This window comes from Orbicella franksi, chromosome 15 (genome assembly GCF_964199315.1).
Source record: "Orbicella franksi chromosome 15, jaOrbFran1.1, whole genome shotgun sequence".
Taxonomy (NCBI): domain Eukaryota; kingdom Metazoa; phylum Cnidaria; class Anthozoa; order Scleractinia; family Merulinidae; genus Orbicella; species Orbicella franksi.
The window spans coordinates 21,390,347-21,406,697 of NC_138159.1; the positions used below are offsets into that span (position 1 = coordinate 21,390,347).

At 40.9% G+C, this 16,351-nt stretch overlaps 2 protein-coding genes across 4 annotated transcripts in view; both read right to left on the minus strand.

Annotated features, from left to right (window-relative positions):
• LOC145470859 (UDP-glucuronosyltransferase 2B31-like) overlaps nt 1-6,910 on the minus strand; it is an 8,896-nt gene extending 1,986 nt beyond the window's left edge. For 2 of the 3 annotated variants that reach the window (XM_081454737.1, XM_081454736.1), the window contains exons 1-3: nt 6,001-6,910; nt 1,302-1,908; nt 747-956 (exon numbers count right to left, since the gene is read on the minus strand). In XM_081454737.1, the coding sequence (XP_081310863.1) occupies nt 747-956; nt 1,302-1,908; nt 6,001-6,147 (964 nt within the window). In that variant the 5' untranslated portion in view covers nt 6,148-6,910. Of the gene's footprint in view, nt 1-746; nt 957-1,301; nt 1,909-4,985; nt 5,045-6,000 lie in introns of those variants that run through there. The other variant, XM_081454738.1, reaches the window with a different exon arrangement.
• An 800-nt stretch (nt 6,911-7,710) lies between these two features.
• On the minus strand, nt 7,711-13,644 carry LOC145469306 (betaine--homocysteine S-methyltransferase 1-like). Its single transcript, XM_081452985.1, has 7 exons — nt 13,589-13,644; nt 12,069-12,388; nt 11,755-11,927; nt 11,200-11,550; nt 10,664-10,811; nt 9,421-9,597; nt 7,711-8,877 (listed from the first exon to the last, which is right to left on the minus strand). The coding sequence occupies exons 1-7, from the start codon at nt 13,642-13,644 to the stop codon at nt 8,660-8,662; spliced, it is 1,443 nt and encodes a 480-aa protein (XP_081309111.1). The 3' UTR covers nt 7,711-8,659.
• Nucleotides 13,645-16,351: the final 2,707 nt, after the last annotated feature.

Below are 16,351 nucleotides of genomic sequence, written 5' to 3' on the forward strand. Positions count from 1 at the left end.
GTTTAAACCTAAAAAAACAGTGTGAGATAGTTAAGTTTAGTTTCAATGAGTTTGTCACCAAAATACAAGAACAAATAAATTCAAACAGACAAAAAACTAACTTCAAATGAGCAAATAAATTCTAAATTATAGTATGGAGGAAAGACACAGAACTAGTGTCCCAATTGCAATCTAACCCCCTATTACACTCAACATACACTTAATACATACACTAAAAATAAAGATGGAGATTAAGTCTGCATTGGGCCAAGTGGCTCATACAGCTGAAGCTTCTCCCAGTTTCTGCAATACTAAGAGATTAGGAATATCTGTACTCCCCCCTTGATGGGATGCTTGTCCACTGCAGGGTTACCCCCTGGCAATAAGTTTGTTGGTACCCATTTTACACCTGGGTGGAGTGAGGCACTGTGAGAGTAAAGTGTCTTGCCCAAGAACACAATGCAATGACCCTGGCCAAGGCTTGAACCCAGATCACTTGATCCAGAGTCCAGCACGTCAACCATCAAGTTACACTATTAATAACATTAACTGATTTGTCTCACGCAAACGTACAACCACCAACCCACATGCAAACTGACAGACTCACTAACCGATCAACCAAAGAAATTATCAACAAACCCAATGTCTGATTGACCACCATCTGAAAGACCCACCCACAGACTAAATGACCGACATATTCACCCACCAACCAATTCATCGACTGATTGAAAATTGACTGTTTGGTTGATTAATAACTGCCGCACTACCTTGAAGCCTCCACACAACTCTCTGTTTCAGCTTTCCAAATGCTGTTGCTAACATGTCTACCACTGTCTTTGGAAGAACTGATGCCACATTTGAACCAAAGGAAACAATGATAAAGCCATGGCCCCCTGAATTGCTGACAAATTCTTCTAAATCAGGGGGGAGCGCCCTTGCCGCTTTTTTGACATTCAGTGGTCCAACCATGACATTGCCTGTAGAATGTAATCACAATATCGTGTCAACAACATTTTACCTTTGTTATTACTTAAAAGGGAAAAACCAGATGGTAGAATTCTTTCTGTGCCAGACATGTGCTAGAAACTTTAATTTACCCCTGTCATATCCTGTGAAGTAAGCATTCCCATAGAAATAATGAGTTTCCTGTTTTTTGACCTCTCAAAGCTCCACAAGCTAGGAATAAAGTACTCCAAAGCAACTGCACTATTTGAATATCATGAATGTTCTGACCACAATTTGATCACTGGTAAAGAGCTCAATCTTAACATGATTGTTAGTATTTATTATTACGTCAAATCTTTCAAATGAAGATTTCATACCTGGCAATAGGGGTTGTGGATACTCTATAGCAAAATCTGCAGTAATTATGACAAGTTCAACATCACCAGCAGCCTCATGAAAACTTTGTTCAGGTTTGATTTTGTACTTGACTTTAAGAGCATCCATTTGTCTTTCAAATGCAAACTGTATAAAATGCTTTGTACCAAAGTAAACCCCTAAATTCATCACACGTTCCAAAAAAGTCATTTTGTCAGTAAATCCTGTCAATAGTTGTGGAACGTAGGAGACAGGCATTGGTATCATGTGCTTAAAAGAGAATGGAACATTTGGTGGAGCAGGCAAAATCTCAACTCTAGGAATACTAAGGTGTTCACCAATCAATACAGCACAAGATGCAAGACTGTCATAAATAATGAGGTCAAAGCCTTTCAGGTCCTCGAGAACCTCTGTGCTGTTGAAAACACTCTCACACAAAGCATGCAGCACTTCACCCATTTTCAAAAACAGTTGTAACTTATTTCCCTCAAATTCAAGCCGTATCATGGCATCTTCATGGAAGCCAGGTTCATAGGGTACTTGGTAAATCTTGTGTGGCACTTTCTCACTGGGTTTGATTTTCTGAGATGAGGGAACAACAAGCACCACCTAAAAGTCAGAAAAAGAGAAAAATTTCTTTTGTTGCACATTTTATGTTTCATTTAATTCCAACAATACCCTGATCCTTAGTCAACCCTTTGTATCAATATTATAAATTTATTTTGTAACAAGGAAACCGACAAATTTTCCGCCAAGATAAGATAAGATAAGAACCTTTAATTAAGTGTAAAATGTATTTAGCCCTAGCGGACTAATTGGGGACACTAAGCAAGAGCCTTAAGTACTAAAAAGAAAATGCTAAACTAATTAAAATTATTAAACTTATTTACACAAGGCCCTTAAGTACTAATAATGCTAAAATCATTGAGAAAAAGTAATAAAATCATTTACAGTGTAATCTATTCACAGCAAAGTTTAGAGCAATTACTGCCATAAAGAAGGTTAACCTGTGCACATCTTTCCAGTACAGTAAATTTAATATATTTGGTAAATTCTTCACCTTTGGGCTCATCCAAAAAGTTACTGCATTATAGGAAATTAATGCTTTGTGAAATTAACGTGAATTTTTAAAATTTTCCTTACTTGCTGTCATGCTAATTTATATAAATGTTAATTTCCACGCTGTTAATTAAGTTGTGCGTTAATTTCCGTGACGTTAATTACCATTATTTTCCCCTAAATCTGTGACACACTCTAGACATTCTTGACACAGCCAAACAATAAATTTTATTTGCACACTTTACATTTCACATCAATCTTTCACATTAGTAAATCATTTACTGTACTTCAACAAATCCTTTTTTTTTTGGTGTAGCAGACGCGCTACTTTCCCTCATTTTGAAATTTTGCCCCCTCTCTCGCATTAATTTCCTTTATTGGGAAGCAAACTTACCTTCAATTCATGTTAATTTAAGTCACATTAATTTCAAATATGTTAATTAACACGAGTGTTAATTCCCTATAATAAGGTAACTGTAACAAAAGGGAAAAAAAGACTGTGGCACCTGATAGGGTAACCCTAGTGCTAGGCTTACCCTAGCAAGAGGGTCAAAGATAGCCTGCCTTTACAAGCACAATATCTCAGGTAGGGTTACCCTACTACGTGGGAAAATGGCGGCCTGTCACACGTTTGTTAACATGGTAAATAAAATACACAACAGATAATAAATTATTGTCAAAACTTGTTTATACTTGAATTGTGTAGTTTATCATTTCCACTGAAATCATTTCAATTTCTAAGCTCACTTGAACTCCCAGACAGTAATTTCTCTGTGACTTGGGATGAATTTAATGGCCAAACAATTTATAAACAATTCTGCAATAGAATATATTTTAGTGACTGACATCATTTTGAAAATTTCATTGCAAAAGGCCTTTTTTTTTCCAAAAATTTTGCCATCCAAAGCAAAACTTTTTTGAATTACTATGTGATGTTTATTAAGTCAAAATTGGTTTGTTTTACCAGTAGTTGTTACATATTTTGTTTCTTGGAGCTAAAAGGAAATTGTCCTTGCCAGAGCATTAACCCTGGTGCTAGGGTAAACCGGGGGGGGGGGGGGGGTACTCCCTTATATGGGATACGGGCTATATAGGTATGTGCGGCCCCAAATGGTACGGATTTTCAGCCGTTTTGGTCATAAACAGGGTATCAATTTTAGCTGATTTTGGCCATTTTGGTCATAAACAGGGTATGTTTTGCACTCTAGCCTAGATATGGGTATGTTTTAAGAAGAAGCCACTTACTTTTTCATCATTATCAAAAAGAAAATCAACAAAAGCCCTTCACAAATTATGTTTACGGTAATTTAACATTGGTCTGAACTAGGGAACTAATTATGACGCAGGTCTGAAACAGGGTTTTGATTTAAGGGTGAGGTCATAAATAGGGTTTCAAATTTTTGGTCAGGTCATAAATAGGGTAGGGGAAATTGCAAATTTTGGTCATAAATAGGGTAAGGGTTTTGGGAAGCGGGCCACACACACACCCCCACCCAACTTTTCTGGTACTACCCTCCCCAGGGGTAAACCTAGTGCTAAGCTAGGAACTCCTAGCACCAGGGTTAACATACATGCCTTGAAAATGTGTTCATGAATAAAAGAAGAAATTTGGGAGTCTTAGGATACCCCTGTTCCTAGGGTAACCCAAGCACTTGGGTTACCGATCTCCTTGTAAACAAGGCCTAACAGTAATGGAATACTCTCCCCCAATGTGTTGTAATCCTGCAGTTACATTTCTGTGATATTTTTCCTGGCAGAAGAACTTTTGGTAAACTCTGAAACTAACATGCGAAGAGGTAAAGTATGGGTGGGGGAGATATGATGGTTCAAGAAAGTGAAACCTCTTTGGCAGTAAAATATCAGACGGGAGAGTTAGTGAAATTATTCATTATAAAATCATCTCTAAATGTTTTCTCTTTTGATCATGGTTATAAGCTTATCTGCAAATTAAATAGTTTTGGCAGTGCAGGCGGAATACTCAGGTATTTTGGTGACAGGTGCAAATGAGGCCAAATTTCAAGCTTAATCTTACAGACACTGAAATAAAGTGAAGTTTATGTAAGCTTATGTATATATGTTGACCCCCAACATGTCCTATTTAGGCTTAAGCCAGAACCCCCAAAATCCAATTTTCGTATTTTTAAGATTATAAACAGATGCAAACTTAATTATTAAATAATTAAACTCTGTTCAGAGGAGCCAGCGTGCGGCCCGAGTCAAGGTTCCGTACGCCCTGCAGAGACGTTCGAAAGAAAAATCTTAGCCAAACTCTACACATCGCTGATAACAGAACATAACAATGATCCCAAATCAGTGATCACCTGTCTTTTACAAACGAGATGATGGATAATTTAGAAATAATCGACGGAAAACAGAATTTAACGATCAGTCGTTCTTTAGGACCATCCCAAGAATCAGCAATGCAGAAAGCAAGCTTGCATGACAGTGCAAAAGTTATCCAGGAGTGCGGTATCCGGTCGTTTCGCCAACGTCTCGTTCGCCAACGTCTTAGGTCGATTCGCCAACGTCCTAAGTCGCTTCGCCAACGTCCTACCGGTCAATTCGCCAACGTCTAAATAAAAGTTTACCTTCACTTGTGTGTGCTGTCATTTATTTCATTCCCTTACCTAGAGTTATTTTCCATGCAAGAGCACCTCATTATTTACGACGACAGTATTGACAAAACCAAGCCGATCCGGACCAATAACTCAATCGCCGAGCGGGGGAACAATGCGGTTTGCTTGATAGGGAGGCAAAACTTACAGCCGTGACAATCAGGCTTGTATCAGACAATAAACTTAAACGAATTCAACGTAGTGTCACTAGGAATATCCAGGCTAAGCTATTTGCAAGCTGGGAAAAGTACGAGAACAACGAAAATACTGCCGCCCAACTACTCAAGACTTGTTCTCGGCTTAACGGACCAGCTCGTGCGAACTAGAACTTCTCTGTAAATAGGATAAATTAATTGGTTTCAGATAAATATAGGTTTCAATCAGGTTTTGTAAATAGGTTTCATAGGATTTTTGTGCTTGTAAATATTTGATACTATATACTGTAATAAAATTGCTGTTGTTATTTACTTGACGTTCCATTTTATTTCTAACTCGATTATAAGGCTGGAAAATGAAAACAAACTCTGTTTGCTTTTGAAGAAGGAAAAGATATAATGTTAATTTACATCGTAATGCATTATCCGCGAATTGGAAGCCATCAAACTTTTGGAAGCCATCGGACTTTGGTATTCAGCAGTCAATTTTCACCGTGAAAATTACCGCGATGTAGCACCCACGAGCCGGCTTCTGAAACTATCAGAAACATGCAAATTGATCTACAGTCAGTCAAGCGAAACTGGCAGTGACTTAAAATTTCTTGACCCAAGGATCACGCAAGGATCAGGATTGCATTCCAAACATCAATAAGCAGCTTTTTTTTTTTTCGTTAGTACTGGATATATGACGTTGGCGAATTGACCGGTAGGGCGTTGGCGAAACGACTTAGGACGTTGGCGAATCGACCTAAGACGTTGGCGAAACGACTCGTTGGCGAAACGACCGCAATTCGGGCAAGCAACATTTGAGAGCTGCTTGTCCAAAGGGCAAGCTGGAATTCAAGTTTTTTTCAATCCCTGCTATTGTGTACCTCGTGGCCTCTGTTGGCTAGTTCTTCCAGAGTATGTCTTGTGTTAATGTACTGTGATCCTCCAACGGCACAGAAACCAGCAATCCGAGCCGACAAAGCCGAGCTGACTGCTAATAAAATCATTAACAACAGCGACAACAACGCCATCTTTATAATTTGCTGACGCTTTGTGTTTCGTTGACTTTGCGAAACACCCCTCCCCCACCCCCTGAAAATAGTGGCAACTTTGCGTGTTTTCGCCCTTACCCTCTCGCTGACTCCACAACTCTCGCCTGCGAACAGGCCCCTGGTGAGCCCGAAGGAAGCGAATCTGTCCGAAACGAACCTGTCCCCGCCCCGATCGCTTTGCTCTCCGAATTCTTCTGTTTCGCGCTCGCCGAAATTTTTTTCCGTCCCCGCCGGGAGCCTGTTCGCAGGCTACCAAAACTCAAGTACATTAGTCCTGGACCCGAGGCGATACTTTTCTCCGCCAGAGGGATTGACGTTTTACACCCTTTCGCACAATGCACCACAGCATCTTCTTGTGTTGCGCAATCCGGAACTATGCTATGTATGTAATCGTCTGGTGGCGCCAACCTAAATGAGGAAAAAAAAAAAGCGCAGACGTTGCGCCCCAACGCGCCCTTCCCCTAAAACTGGTGTTACCTACTCGATCGTTCAGAAGCTGCCCAAAACAGCTTCTGTTTAAATCATTTTGTTTGCGCGCAGCCGGTTTACACGCGTTCCAGGACTATGCCTTGGGAACAACCCATCTTTTGTACCACACCCTTCTCTCCCTAAGATAGGATGTAAATAGCGTCTAGCTGCGCACTTGATCGCGCCAAAACTTTCGAAATCGCTCATGGTGGGTGAAGCTTCATGCGCAGTTAGAAAAACATCGGACCTTCTACACTTATACACCACCCTCGCCTTCCCCCACCACCGCTTCTTCCAAGAATTGCATTGTCGATTTGATCACACCGAGTGTACTTCATAAATAATATATAACTAGTGCACTTTGTACTTTTTTCACCTCATGTATTATATTGTTCACTGAAAAACCTTTTAAGGAGTGTACAATAAAATTTTATCTTATCTTATCTTATCCTAACGCTATTTTGCAAAGTTCGTTATTGAGGAAGATGCTTTGACACTTAAGTTGCTGTTGCGCAGTGGATCGCTGCGCAGGGTGGGGGTAAGCTTTGCTGTTAGATTCGATTTTCCAAAATGATACGACGTTTGAATGTCTGTTTGTTTTTCTTGAACAGATTGTCATTATTGTTGCTTTAAAACGGTCCGTTAGTGGTGAAGAAAGCAGTACCCCGCTTTCATGTCCGATTGCTTGTCAAGTGTGATCGCGCGGGTAAGACATTGATGAGAAGGACTTCAGATCAAGTTGACCGACTGATAACTGATAATTACCGTAACCTTTGATCTTTGCAGCGAGTGAAGAGAAACATTTGATTGACTTATAAGTGACTGGCATGCATAAACTCTACATCTCTACAGTAAAGGCACATTGTAATTAATTATAATGCAAAATTCGCAAGGTTCGTTTTACAAAGTTCCTCGGCTTATTGTAGTTGGCTGGGTGGTCCAGGTCCACTCAACGAAGGGCAAAATGGACGACCGCTGGCTGGTTTTAGATTCTCCCAATAGGCACGATTAGCTCTGAAAATAAGGAAATCACTCATTGGTCAGTCTATAGGCTTTGTGTATGATGATAATCTCCGTTTAAAGAGAAAGAGAGGGAAGGAATATTAGGTCTAGAGTATAATTTGTAGCTATTTATTTATATCACAAATAGAGGGAAAGCGAATAAACGATGTCTTATTGTCAACGAATTTCTTACTGAAATGTAGCAGTCTTGACTTAAGACGACTTAGCAGTTGGATGCTGACGAGCTGGCACATTTTAACATTCATTCACATTTTAAACATCGATCGCGATTGAAAAGAGTACACGAAAGAAACGTTAATTCTGATTTGCATAAAGGCCGTGTGGAGATCTCTAGAGCTCTCCCCAGTCTTACCTGTCTCGGACTTCAGCTACTGCGTGGTGTTTGAGTGCCTCTCCCCAGGGACTGTGCTTTTCACTAGCTGCAGGAAATCTTCCTCGTTCTGGAGCAAGCTGAAATTAAAAGCAATATTACTGGTTTATTATATGGTTTGCCTCATGAGCGGGAAAGATGAACCAAATTCTGCGCTGTGATTGGCTAACCGAGCAAGCACGATGGCGCTGTCCTGTCCGGCGCTCGAGATTATGCGCTGTTCCCCGCAAGTACATGCGTTCTTTATCCCATATGATAAACCATTTATCAACCAAGCTTGTTCGGTCAATTTGGCCCAAAATAGTGTTGCATTTGAGTAAATTGTAGACAGCAAGGGATGTGTGGGGCGAGGAAAAGGGGAGAGGTTGTTCGGTTATTATTTCAGCTCTAATGAACTCCCCGGCTCTCTGAAGTGGAGTGCAAATTGCCTCCTTTAAAAAAAGAGGAAGCTTAGCCGAGTGGTTAGAACACTGGACTTGAAATCCGGACATCGCAAGTTTTTGTCCCGTCTTGACAACTAGGACCACTAGCTGGTGTTGTTTTTAGTAGTACCTCGGCCAGGCTTGGAAACAGGCAACTTGCCTGCCATCTGCTTGTTGAATCATGTTATGTTCATTTACCTTATTTCTTTCATCGTTTCTTTCCACAGGCTCCAAGGGCCCCATTAGGGGGAGTGGCTAATTGAGTTAACATACATGATTTGTTCATGAGTCCTACCTCTTCAGCAATAGCCCGGATGTGGTATGGCTCAAAGCCACAGCAGCCTCCGATATACCTCACTCCCATATCATAGGCCCGCCGAGCGTACTTATGCACATCCCAACGAGTTAGTGTACGAGGCTCCAGAGCTAAACAAGTGAATAATAAATATTGTTTATTTTGCAAGAACCGAAAGAATTCTTTCGGTCTTGTTGATCGAGAAATTCAGACGATGAGATTGTAGACCGTGAAAATGGTAACACGACGCAAGACAACATACAGAAAAAAAAATGAGAGATTGATGTGCCCTTGTGCTAACAAAATCGAGCCAGGCGAGTTTGTTGTAAAAGTTTAATTTGCCGGAACCATTTCAGTCCACAAACAAAACAAATCGACTGAATTTTTTACTGGATTATTGGATAATGCAATTCGAGAGTTTTTACTGGCTTAGCAATCATGGGATATGAGCCATTATACCATGTCCTACAAATATAGTAAGCGCACGCGTATTTTTTTTTGGGGGGGGGGGGGTTATTTTATTTTAGTTTGGTTTTTGTTTTACTTTCTTTCCTAATACAGACCGTTCAAGTCGAGATTGTCCTGTGGCGATAATGAGACGCAAGCTCAGCTGCTTATTTGGACTACCGTCCGTCAACTGAAATTTTACAATAGGGAAGGGAAAACTAACTCACCAAACGGGGTTTCGGGTAAATATCCATTTCTCGCGTAATCTGGAGCATGATAACAAAGCGGTTGAATCATCAGATGAGGCTTGAGGCCTTCCTTGTCTAACGCCTCTTTCATTAAACCAATGGTCTGTAAACTGATGTCGGGACTGAAGCAACAGTTGACACCAATGATATCAGCCCCTTAATGACAATAATAATACACAAAAATTACAACAAATTAAACTTGTGAAAGGAGTATGGATGGCGCAGGGGTGAGAGTGCTCGCCTTACGCAATGTGGTCCAGGTTCGATTCGGGCCTGGTGCCATATGTGCTTTTGGTTTTTTGTTAGTTCCAGCCTTGCTCCGAGGGTTTTGCCCCGGTGCTCCGGTTTTCCTCCACAAAAACCAGCATCTTCAAAATTCCAATTTGACCAAGATACATGGTCTGCATCACCCCGTATAAACTAACTAAGGCTAACATGTAAACATGATTGCGACAGGAAATAGAGCACTTTTTTTTCGTATATGCATAGACTCATCTAAACACTCCGGGGATTGTGAGAATTATCAAAAGCTATACAAACCCTCGACTGCGCCTCGAAAGTTATGCAAACCCTCGTCTGCGTCTCGGGTCTGCTTCGGTTTCGTGACAGCGTAGCACTTTCATTGGCTCGTTAGAAGTCCGTTCAACGTTTCCCGACCAATCAGAACAAAGATGCGGTTTCATTTAATCTTGCACGTGCTGAGCTTGCGCTCGTTTTCCTATTCCTTTGCACTGGATGGGTGTTTTCGTTTGGAGTTCTGGTTGGGCTTTTCGAATCTGAGGAACTTAAGAGCGAAAACGGCAAAAAATACGACTCAAACGCCGGTCTCATGCGCCGATGGCCCAATCAAGAGTGTACAGCCTATAATAACGGTGAAATTGATTTTAGAGATGAGGTTATTTTCGCTCGCAAATTCAAAGTGGAGGCAGAAATGCAGTATAAATGGTATAAGGACGGCCAAAAAGCAAACATTGATAGTCCCATGGGATTTATTTCTGGTCTTTCCCTTGATTGCTTGTGTATAAAGCAGTGGCAACTTTTCATTCTTTTGTACAATTTGCGGCGTAATAGTCGTCGGTGATTTTCAAATTCGCTGGGTGCTAATGCGATGTTTGGTTGCCCAGCATCGCTGGGTTATTAGAACCAGTCCTCTCTTGTCCTCTACTCCCTGTTCCATCTCCAGTTTCATTTATGTGAGCTACACTGGATTGTTCCACAGTACCTGCCCTTGCTAGCCTCACAGCACATTCTCCAGCTGACACATTTTTCTTATCACCGTGAGGTCCAATACATAGCGTTATGGCCGTTGGTTTGCCTGTGGACTTTAAAACTTCTGCTGCCCATTCAGCTTCCTCGACGTGTGCAAAGAACTGAGGGAAGAGAAAACAGTTATGGCTGAAGAAATTAATGTTTAAAGAGAGGTCTAGAAAGATAAGTATATCAAAGTGCAATGGTATCCCCAGATAGAGACAGTAATTTAAATTATTACATGCAGGTCACAAAGTTCACAAACTGTCGTCAGATGAAGTAAGGAATAACACTTAAAGTAACTTTATTACGCGCTCATCACTTGTTGCTTTCTTGGTAATCTTGAATAGTTTAAAGCAAATTGAAGGAGTTCTGACCGTCAAATTCTCGGGAAATAATAATAAAAATTGAGTGTTACGATAGGTTCCAATGCTGAAGTCAAAACACTGGAGTACATTTCCATCGTCGTCAAATTTAAATTTAAACGAGATGCAATTTAAGACAGCTCACCTCAGCAATAATCAAATCAACATTGTTTTGGAGAAAAATCTCGATTTGTTCTCTAAACTTCTTCATCACCACGTCTTTTCCAGCACCTTGTGAATACAGGAAAGCAGTCTGATTGATGCAGCCAGCAAAATACACCCCGCCTTCCTTGGCCACCTCTTTGGCAAGATCGCATGCTGCCTGGTTTATTTTCGCGATCTGAAAGGAAATTCTAGCATAAGATAAAAGTGACAATAGTATTATTGTTAACAGGAGAGAAGCCAGAATTATAAAGCAGCCATAAAAATTAAGACATGTAAGAAATGTTAAAAGCATGAACCGTACGCGTAGGCAAGAGCTTTTTTCATTTCTCAGCTGTTTCCTTAAATTAATATTACTATTTGGAGACTATTGTGTCTGTTATCTTTCATATAACTTCAAAGTGTTGTCATGTTGTTAAATGTAAAGACAATTTTATTGGTGCTCACAAAGCAATCTTGTCAATCTTGCAATTGTAGCCTCTATTGTATTTAAAACATTCAGTTCTATTCAATTTAACACTTTGTTACTAAGCTAAACTCTGTCTCTACACATTAGTGTAGTGATATCTAGACTTGCTGACAGACATATTGATATAATTATACACACCCCATATTTAGCTTGATCACCTTCCCAGTCATCATCCAATGCGAATGTAAATGCTTGAATGACATCAGCTCCTGCTCGCTGGAATTCCCGATGCAGCTGTCGAACTGAAACAAAATTGACAGATTGTTCATGGCAAGAAGGAAGGAAGATGGGAAGGACGGAGAAAGATAGAAGGGAAGGAAGAAGGAAACTAGAAAGTGTTAAAAAGACACTAAGCTATCTGTGACTTCTCCTAAACAACTGACCTGCCTCTGGGTGCTCCACTGTACATTCGGGAGTCCAAGGTCCTGCTTTCACATATCCACGCTTTTCCAAAGCATAGCACAGTCCCCCATCTCCTACTAAAACCTCACCGGAGTTAAGCCGCTCCAATATACCACGCTGAAACAAGGAATGGTCGGAAAACAATGTCAACTGACAGAAACTATAGGTCCGACTAGTCGAGCTTAAACTCCAAGGACTACACAATCGTTTTTTTCTAATGTAAAATTTCTTCTCCTTTTGGTCTTTCTTTTTCAGTAGTGTGACCTGGTAAAACTCATTTTCGAAGTCACGCTGCGAAGTCCTTTAACGTGGTACCAAAACTGTCCAACAGAGTTATTTTATAAGAAATATACTTTTAAGGTATAAGACCCCCCCTAAATGAAATTTAGATCCGGTAGCGAAATATTTGTAACTTCTCATGTACAGATGTTTTCTTTTCTTTTTTTTTTTTTTTAATAAAATGGAGAAAATCACTGTCTCTTTGTGAGTGAGTGAGTGAGAACTTTATTAAAGTGTCAAAAACCTTATGTCCCTTAGGGGACACTGCTAAAAAACTATACTAATACTAATATTAATACAATAAAAAATAAATGACTTGAAGGGCATTATGTGCAGCATAGGATGCAGCCCTTACAGCCGGTGTCCATTAAGCGAGTTATATCTCTTTTGCGAATAGAGTAAATTGCGGGCGAAGTTAGTGCACCTGGTGTAAAGCCCTATCTTTTATTATATGGCTACAATTGCAGCTTCGTGATCGGGCAAGATGATACTGATGAACCGAATCCTGCGCTGTTATTGACTGCCGAGTGTCGTTTCCCCCAAGAAATTAGTGTTATCTTTCCATATAATAAATCCTTTGTTCACCAAGCTTGTTCGGTCAACATGGCTGGATATTGGCCTCGTCGTTTTTTTTATCTTTTTTTTTTTTGCGTGTTTAGGGACGGAGTCGGGTCCATAAACGCGCAAAAAAAACTTGGCCAATATACAATGATCTTGACCTCACGCTTGGTCAATAGCCAACATTTATTATATGGCCAGCTCCGTGAGCGAGCGGGCAAGATGAATCAAATCCTGCGCTGTGATTGGCTACCCGAGCGGGCAAGATGGAGCTATCTTGTCCACTCGGGACTACCCGCCCTGTCCCGCAAGAAAAATTTTCCCGAAAGCCATATAATAAATCCTTTATTGACCAAGCTTGTACGATCAAGATGGTTGGATATTGGCCTCGTTCTTTTTTTGCGTGTTTATGGACCTCGACTCCGTCTCGCTCGATAAACACGCAAAAAAAAGAACTTGGCCAATATCCAGCCATCTTGACCTCACACTTGGTCAATAACCCGTACGTATTTCTTCCTACGCGCTTGATGTATGACCTGCCGTGATCTCGTGCGCAGTAAGGCTGTAGTTGAAAGAATGCAAATGGAAACACCGGCAATATCTTTCTTATTATTTTCACTTTTTGTTCTCTCTACTGGCCTTGACCGAGCACAAAATTTAATACCTGTTTAATCCTGTCTGAACAACTAAACCAACAGAAACGTAACGTAATTCATGCATAGTTGAATAACGCAAATTTAAAGAAAAAATTGCACTCGGTTGGTGACCATTTAACATAAATCTTGGCGTCGTTCTTAAATTGCTCTTCTGAAGTTTGCTGGGCTTCCTATTGTAACTGTGCTCTAAGTATATCTAAGTACAGTTAAGGCCTTTGAACTCGCTATTTGTACAACGATAAAGAGAGGAAACATGTTCACACTGAAGACAAAATAGCCCGAAATTGCCTCACATACATGCTAGAGTTAATTGTAATGCAAATGAGCGAAGGTAACCGTGAAAAGGGCTCTTGGGGGACAAAATCGTATCTACATATTCACTAGAGCATTTCTTAACAGCGTAACGAGTAACGGTACGACAAACCGAGAGAGGGATTTTAGCTTGAGTAGCACGCCGGTGAGACTAAATGACCGTGAATAGCACTGACTGTATGCGCAGTGGCTAGTACAGGAGTGGCTGAGGCTAGTCAAACGTGAAAATATCGATTACTGTTATTACACCTTCACATGTACCTCAACCATCAGGTTTCAATAATGAAATGGGCGCGATATATAGAATGCGACTGATCCAAGCTTATAACGATTTCTCCAGTTTGAATTGTTGATGAATCGGCCACACCATTTTCTCGCTATTAAAATCTTCACAAGCATATGCATAGTTTAACCCCGCTATTTTGAATTCTCAGGGGAAACGAAAATCAGTTCGAATTAGCGGGAGCCCCAAATAGCCGATAGTAAATGACTGAAGGGCAAATTCAGGGGAAATTGTTTTGAGTTCGAAATAACGGGGACGAAATGACCGAGTTCGAATCAGCGTGGTCCAACTGTATATGTTCTCAGTACTACCGGGGGAAAACATTTTACGATAATTTACAGTTTCAAACCTCGAACGTTTATTTAGAGACCTTAGGGTTGGAGTAAAAGTACGAGATATGAGAACGAGCCGCTGTTTCGAATCTCCGGCAAACCAGCAACGTCTCCAGAGCCCTCGCTCTTCATGTTAGTGGTAGCTCATAGGATGAGATGGGTATGCGATGCGATAATGTGAAGCCTAAAAACTAGAATTGAAAAGACGTTCTCGATCTCGTGCTCATGTCTAAAGTCGCCTATCGCGCGCACAAATCAAAGATCCAGATTACGCGTATTTTGCTCTGCCACTGTAGCGTCCACTCACCTTCTCAGCATTTGACATTGTCTCGGAGTTACAATATTCGTAAAGATTAAGGATAAACTCCTTGCTCCGCGGAACATCAAAAACTACCCTGGCAAGGATTTCACACCTGTCCCCCCCCCCCCCAGTCTGCAATAAGTTGCGCAAGCCAGGGGCGCAAGCTTTCCGTCGAGGATTTTACTACACCCCAGAGCCTGTAGATATCCAGGATTAACCTCGGTGTTTAGGAATATTTGGACTGCCGCATAGTGTCTAAAACTGAAAAGGTAAGTGCAGATTATTTGCAGCTGTGTAAGGGCACCTTTGAACTTAGTGGGTGAGGGGGGACGGTGACCTTCTTGCCCGAAAAAATTACACAATGTCCGAATGCAATCATGCATGCATGCATGCATGCAATCAGGATACAAACGCACTCAAATTACAGTAAAAACAATCAAAGTGCTCTGAGCAGACCCGTAGATTCCCCAGTCAATGATGATTGGGACATGTGTGACTTACGGGTTATTCTAGTTATATGAGTTAGTTTACTGACTTCGTTACAAACCTTGTGAATTCTTATTGTTTAGTTCTTTTAAAGGTCAATCTCGAATGACTTTTCCTGCATACTACATTACGTACCAGAACAGCTGTGCTAGACCGTACGTGAACTGCATTGCTCCGATGGATACCCATTCTCGATTGAGCCACTCTACCTTGTAAACCTATAAAGGTTGCCCAACATGTTTTTCCTGTCGCCTGAAGATCAAGCTAGTTTGCTTTACGCAACTCAGCGCCGCTAGATCGAGTACACGTGTTTGGACGACAAATCACAATAGGCTGCGGATAAGATCGAAGCGACTCTGCTCGAACGGTAGCTGAGAAAAATCTTCAGAGTAATCGTAGATTTTTTCATGAAAGCCATCGGTTGCGACTCGATTATGCGAAACAGCAAGGTCGCGTTACATCAAAAGCCGTGTTCTTATCGCTGAAATAAGCACATGGATGTTCCTCACCGATAAAAGGGTTAAACAAGATAAAAAAAATAGTGGCTTTAAAAAAACGATCCTTGAACAACATTTATTTCTGGAGGATAACTAACTTCTCATAGCTAAAATCTGGCACTGACTTACACGCGCGATTATCTATCTCTACTTTTAGTTCTACCGCGAAAATTGTCGAGAGGTGTTTTAGACGCGCTTCAGTGGCCGCTGCTGTTGTGCAGAGGTGGTCGTACGTTGTAGAGAGGTAACTGAATAAGACTGAATGTATGGGCCGTCCGCCGTGACAAAAAGGTGACCGTTGTAGACAGGTGGCCAATAGTGGAGGCTTGACTGTACTTTTATTTCTACCGCGAAAATGATCTTGCCTTGGACTAGTGCGAAATGAAGCATATTGTAGACTTTGTTCTCAATTTTACATAATGATGGCATGTGAATCCTTGATTGCATTTGCCTCTGGATCGTTTAAGTACCTTGATGTCAGGCATCAATGATCAAGATTGTTGGCTATTCGTTTTGTGTTACAGTTGTTACGTTACTTGTCAGCTTAGATCAATTTCATC

Excerpts from the sequence above, each read along its gene's own strand:
- LOC145469306 (XM_081452985.1), bottom strand. The coding sequence starts at position 13,644 with ATGCATGAATTACGTTACGTTTCTGTTGGTTTAGTTGTTCAGACAGGA. Across the intron at positions 11,551-11,754 it reads CACTAATGTGTAGAGACAGA|CTGAGAAATGAAAAAAGCTC; the intron begins GTTTAGCTTAGT and ends TTAAGGAAACAG. Across the intron at positions 10,812-11,199 it reads TTGATTTGATTATTGCTGAG|TTCTTTGCACACGTCGAGGA; the intron begins GTGAGCTGTCTT and ends CTCTTCCCTCAG.